The sequence below is a fragment of the Drosophila guanche genome, unplaced genomic scaffold (genome assembly GCF_900245975.1).
Source record: "Drosophila guanche unplaced genomic scaffold, DGUA_6, whole genome shotgun sequence".
NCBI lineage: Eukaryota > Metazoa > Arthropoda > Insecta > Diptera > Drosophilidae > Drosophila > Drosophila guanche.
This window is the reverse complement of record NW_022995748.1, coordinates 908,019-914,016: the sequence shown is the minus strand read 5'-3', so window position 1 is coordinate 914,016 and position 5,998 is coordinate 908,019. Positions and strand designations below refer to the sequence as shown.

Below are 5,998 nucleotides of genomic sequence, written 5' to 3'. Positions count from 1 at the left end.
GCGGTGTCCAACGACTACGATCGACTGCTCTATGATGGCATTATAGGAGGAGCCAGCAATGCGCGAGATGCCCTGCGAGTGCTGACCAATCTGCCAGAGGGGGAGTTCGAGAGCTGCCTGCAGCTGAACATCAGCGAATGCGCCTTCACCCAGGACAGTGCGGACAATGTGGTGGTGACCCTGTTCAATCCATTGGCCCACACCTCCTCACAGTATGTGCGAGTACCCGTGAAGGAGGAGAACTACCAGGTGACTGACGAAAAGGGACGCCTGGTGGCCTCTGAGGTGGTGCCAGTGGCCTGGCAAGTCCTGGCTCTGGAATACCGCCAGAACACAACTCAGCACGAGCTCGTGTTCAAGGCATCCGTGAACAAGATCGCCAGCTACTACATCAAGAAGGTCGACAAGGTAGAGAGCAAGGAAATTGTCCTGCCCAAGGCTGCTAAAAAGTCGGTGAAGCAAAACGAAAAGAACTTGGAGGTGCCCCAGCGATTTAAGAAGGTCCATTCCATGCAGAATGTGGAGACTCACGCCGATGATGATTCCGAAACTGTGGTCCAGACATCGGAGATCAAATTGGTGATCGACAATAATACGGGTCGCCTGAAGACCGTTGAGATGAACGGAGTGTCCGAGGCTATTGACCAGAACTTTGCCATTTATGAGACATATGAATCCGGAGCTTATGTCTTCCGTCAAAAGGAAGACGTTGATCTGAAATTCTTGGAAGACAAGGTGGAGTTCACAGTTTACGATGGAGCTCTGGTGAAGGAAGTCCATCAGCAGTTCAGCGAATGGATCTCCCAGGTCATTCGCATCTACGAGGGTGTCAACCGTGTGGAGTTCGAGTGGCTCGTCGGGCCCATTCCAACTGACGAGGATACCGCCAGGGAAATTGTGACAGTTTTCGATAGCGAAATCTCCTCGAACGGCGTCTTCTACACTGACTCCAATGGGCGCGAGATGATCAAGCGTGTAAAGGATAAGCGAGAGGACTTTAACCCTGATCTAGGCAGGCAGCCAATTAGTGGAAATTATTACCCAATCGTCTCCCGCATTGCCCTGGAGGACAGCAACAAGCGCATTGCTCTGCTCAACGATCGTGCCCAGGGTGGAACCAGCATGCAAAACGGACAGTTGGAGCTCATGCTCCATCGCCGCCTTATTCGGGACGATGGATATGGTGTGGGAGAGGCCCTGAACGAGCAGAAGTACGAGAAACCTCTCATTGCACGCGGAAAAGTCTACCTGATCCTCAACTCTGTGAAGGAATCGACCAAGGTGGAGCGTGTGGCCGAGAAGGAGATCCACCTTCCCTTCTCCGTGTTCTTCAGCAAGGGAAGCAGTCAGAGCAGCAGCGCTGTGGCCAAGACCCTTCCCAGTTTCGATGACTTCCCCCAGTCGGTACATCTCCTTACCCTGGAGCCATTCACCGATGATGAGATTCTACTGAGAGTCGAAAACTTCTTGGATCACATTGAGGGTAATGTGGTTAGCTTCAACATTCGTCCGATCTTCGATGGCGTGGGCGGTGTGGCAATCCGAGAGACCACTTTGGATGGCAACCTGCCACTGAGCGAGATGAAACGATTCAAGTTCCACCACGATGCTTCTGGCCACAGCCCCGCAGAGGTGGAATACTTCACTACGGCACACAAGCCCCTGGCTGCTGTGGAGTCTCAGGAAGCCTCGGACTTCAGCGTCACCCTGCACCCAATGCAAATTCGCACTTTTATCATCAAGAAGAAGTAGCTCAGAGTTTCTCAACACGCAGTATTTTTGTGAAAACAATAAAATATGTAAATTAAAGATTTGTATTCTAGTATTTCAACTATAGAAAGTTCCATTTATATTTATTTTGTCAGAGGAAAAATGCTCTGTGGTGACTGAGAAATGCAATTCATTTTTTGCGGGACCATTGCCATCCACAAGATAAGATTACATAAAAAAGGAGGAACGTTGTGAGACGCGACTCGAACGCGTCACAGCTTGTATTGCCGGTACTCAGTCTATGTATATATGTATATGATAGACATAATCTAAATCTATCACTTCACACAATTTGCTCTCTTTTGCTCACCGTTACTAAGTTTATTTTCTCTTCGTGCAGGTGCTCGGTTTTGCTTGGCAATTTTAAGATAGATTTTATTATTTTCACAGAAGTAATGCCAAATAATCCTAACTGATTTGTTTTATTTATTTTCTGCTATTTCTGCTATGTGTGCTTTTGCGTAGAAATGAAGAGACATATAAAGAAACAAATTCAATCAACCCGATTGAAGGAACATTAAGTATATAAATCTTACACTTATTACTGACAGCCTCATTTACTCCTTCCCTTAACCTTGTCTTTAAAATAAGTTTACTGCTCTCACCTATTGACGGTCACTGCCACATGTGCACCGCTAACAGATTAAAAGTTAAAAATACTTAACTTTGTCGAGCTTAGACTAAGCCACACATAATCGTAACATTTAATAATATCTGTTTAAAAATGAATACAGACATTAATCAGTTAAGTGTGAGCTAATACACCACTCCTATTTATGATAACTCCCTAGAATTGAGCTCAATCCACTCGACTCTAACAACTGACCGCCAAAACAGGCTCCCGAGTGCTTTGTTGCTGGGCGAACACGGGGTCGGAATAATGTGTGCAGCTTATGGACTTAACTCCTAAGGCTTTCGGTTTTTAGTTTCCACTTAATTTTACACCTATAGAAAATTTGAAAAATATAAATTTTGAAAAACAAACAAAAATACAAGCAAGAAAACTAACAACCATCAATAAAAAATAATAAAAGAAAAAATTAAAATACAAAAAATAAGTAATAAGTAATAAAATAAATCTCTATACAAATAAAAAGTAACATTTTAAAAACTAAAAATAAAAAATAAATACAGTGTTTTGTAACTTTGTATTTCTGGGAAGGATTAATAAACACTCCAAAATAATCAAATTAAAAGTGTTTCGGTGCCACGAAGGCACTTGATCATTTCCCGTACAAATTCATAAAAATTAACAATGTTTATGCATGCAATCTACAACTAAAATCATTTCAATTAATCGAATGCCATCGATAAGCTGTAAAAATATTCCTCAAAACAGAAGCAAATAGACAGATTGTTAAATATGGCACCCAATTAAGATAAACCTGCGTCTGATGATTAGTTTTTCCATTTGTCGACGAATTTATGGATTCGTTTGGCCACTTTGTCATACAAAGTTTCGAAACATATGCCGAAACCAAACCAGGGGTTATCTTTCCAATGCACCTACTTAATTGGTTTTTAAGCATCACTTCACTTTCCCTAATCCAAGATACGGTCAAGTGCTCAATGCTTATCAACTGCACTTGATAACACACAACACATTTCCCCCATATAAAAAGGCAACTTACACTTGTAGCAAAATCAGTTGTGGGCTCCAGTTTGAGCCTCTTGTTTCTTAGAGTCGCATAGACTCCTTATTTCTTGTTGAGTGCCGAAGTATTAGCTTTTAAAGTGCTGGAATGAAATACTTCGCATTTTTCCTGTTTGTTTTACTGTTGGCAGTCGACACAAAACCAACTGAGGCTGTCTGTGGCTATGAGGTTACTAAGAGCGCTCTAATTTCCTTGACTTTGCGGACTCAAATAGTTAACCATCTCTCGATCTATATCTAATAGTCTTGTCCCGAAACAAAACCAAACTTTGTCAACATTCACTTGGTGCCACACTCCCACGACGACGCTGGATGGCTGAAGACTGTGGATCAGTATTTTTATGGCCACAAGAATAACATTCAACATGCTGGTGTCCAGTACATAATCGACACAGTTGTCTCGGAGCTGATCAAGGATCCCAAGCGTCGCTTCATCCAAGTGGAGACTTCCTTCTTTGCCAAATGGTGGAAGGAACAGTCGGAGACTGTCAAGCAGGTGGTAAAAAAATTGGTCAACGAAGGTCGTCTGGAGTTCACCAACGGCGCCTGGAGCATGAACGACGAGGCAGCAGTCAACTATCACAGTGTGATTGATCAGTTTACCGTGGGATTGAAGTAAATTGTAACAGAGTTTTGCTTCTGGAACTTAAATGGCTAAATAGAGACTGGTCTTTAGGTTCCTTGATGAGACTTTTGGCGCTTGTGCACGTCCTCGAGTCGGCTGGCAGATCGATCCTTTTGGGCACAGTCGTGAGCAGGCCTCATTGTACGCACAAATGGGCTACGATGGAGAGTTCTTCTCCCGCATGGACCACAAAGATAAGGCCAGGCGCATGGAGGACCTCTCACTGGAAATGATTTGGGATGCCAGCGAGTCCTTGAGCGATGCGAAGCTCTTCACTGGTCTGCTCTACTCCTCATACTGGGAGACTTCTGGCTTCTGCTTCGACGTGCTCTGCAGGGACGATCCAATTATCGACGGAGACAGCTACGACAACAACGTCCAAACCAGGGTGGACGATTTCCTTGCCTATGCAGCTAAAGTGGCTGCAAAGTTCCGCACGACCCACATCATGATACCCTTGGGCGGGGACTTCCAGTACGAAGACGCGCATATAAACTACAAGAACATGGACAAGCTGATCAAGTAAGATTAATTGAAATATGATTGAAATATGGTGAAAAAATAGCTCAAATTTTCAGATATGTCAACGCACGGCAAGCTAATGGATCTCACTACAATATCTTCTACTCCACGCCCGGCTGCTACCTGAACTCTGTGCATAAGGGCCTACAATCTTACCCCAACAAGACGCAGGACTTCTTCCCCTATGCCAGCGACTCCAACAGCTTCTGGACAGGATACTACACCTCTCGACCCACCCAAAAACGCTTCGAGCGCGATGGCAACCACATGCTGCAGACTGCCAAACAGCTCAGTGTCTTTGCCGATCTGAAGAGCGAGCAACAGAAGGAAGACCTCGATTACCTTCGTCAGATAATGGGAATAATGCAACACCACGATGCCATCACCGGAACGGAGAAGCAGGCGGTGTCCAACGACTACGATCGACTGCTCTATGATGGCATTATAGGAGGAGCCAGCAATGCGCGAGATGCCCTGCGAGTGCTGACCAATCTGCCAGAGGGGGAGTTCGAGAGCTGCCTGCAGCTGAACATCAGCGAATGCGCCTTCACCCAGGACAGTGCGGACAATGTGGTGGTGACCCTGTTCAATCCATTGGCCCACACCTCCTCACAGTATGTGCGAGTACCCGTGAAGGAGGAGAACTACCAGGTGACTGACGAAAAGGGACGCCTGGTGGCCTCTGAGGTGGTGCCAGTGGCCTGGCAAGTCCTGGCTCTGGAATACCGCCAGAACACAACTCAGCACGAGCTCGTGTTCAAGGCATCCGTGAACAAGATCGCCAGCTACTACATCAAGAAGGTCGACAAGGTAGAGAGCAAGGAAATTGTCCTGCCCAAGACTGCTAAAAAGTCTGTGAAGCAAAACAAAAAGAACTTGGAGGTGCCCCAGCGATTCAAGAAGGTCCATTCCATGCAGAATGTTGAGACTCACGCCGATGATGATTCCGAAACTGTGGTCCAGACATCGCAGATCAAATTGGTGATCGACAATAATACGGGTCGCCTGAAGACCGTTGAGATGAACGGAGTGTCCGAGGCTATTGACCAGAACTTTGCCATTTATGAGACATATGAATCCGGAGCTTATGTCTTCCGTCAAAAGGAAGACGTTGATCTGAAATTCTTGGAAGACAAGGTGGAGTTCACAGTTTACGATGGAGCTCTGGTGAAGGAAGTCCATCAGCAGTTCAGCGAATGGATCTCCCAGGTCATTCGCATCTACGAGGGTGTCAACCGTGTGGAGTTCGAGTGGCTCGTCGGGCCCATTCCAACTGACGAGGATACCGCCAGGGAAATTGTGACAGTTTTCGATAGCGAAATCTCCTCGAACGGCGTCTTCTACACTGACTCCAATGGGCGCGAGATGATCAAGCGTGTAAAGGATAAGCGAGAGGACTTTAACCCTGATCTAGGCAGGCAGCCAAT

General features: G+C 45.8%; 1 protein-coding gene across 5 annotated transcripts in view; it reads left to right on the top strand.

The window, feature by feature from the left end:
- LOC117584781 (lysosomal alpha-mannosidase-like) overlaps positions 1-5,998 on the top strand; it is a 23,994-nt gene that overhangs the window by 2,139 nt on the left and 15,857 nt on the right. Inside the window, exons 1-4 of one of the 5 annotated variants that reach the window (XM_034273888.1) lie at positions 3,429-3,593; positions 3,669-4,039; positions 4,101-4,571; positions 4,628-5,985. The exons of 1 other annotated variant lie outside the window; for it this stretch is intronic. In XM_034273888.1, coding sequence (XP_034129779.1) covers positions 3,513-3,593; positions 3,669-4,039; positions 4,101-4,571; positions 4,628-5,985 — 2,281 coding nt within the window. In that variant the 5' untranslated portion in view covers positions 3,429-3,512. Of the gene's footprint in view, positions 1-3,424; positions 3,594-3,668; positions 4,040-4,100; positions 4,572-4,627; positions 5,990-5,998 lie in introns of those variants that run through there. 3 more of the 5 variants (XM_034273889.1, XM_034273893.1, XM_034273891.1) reach the window with 3 other exon arrangements.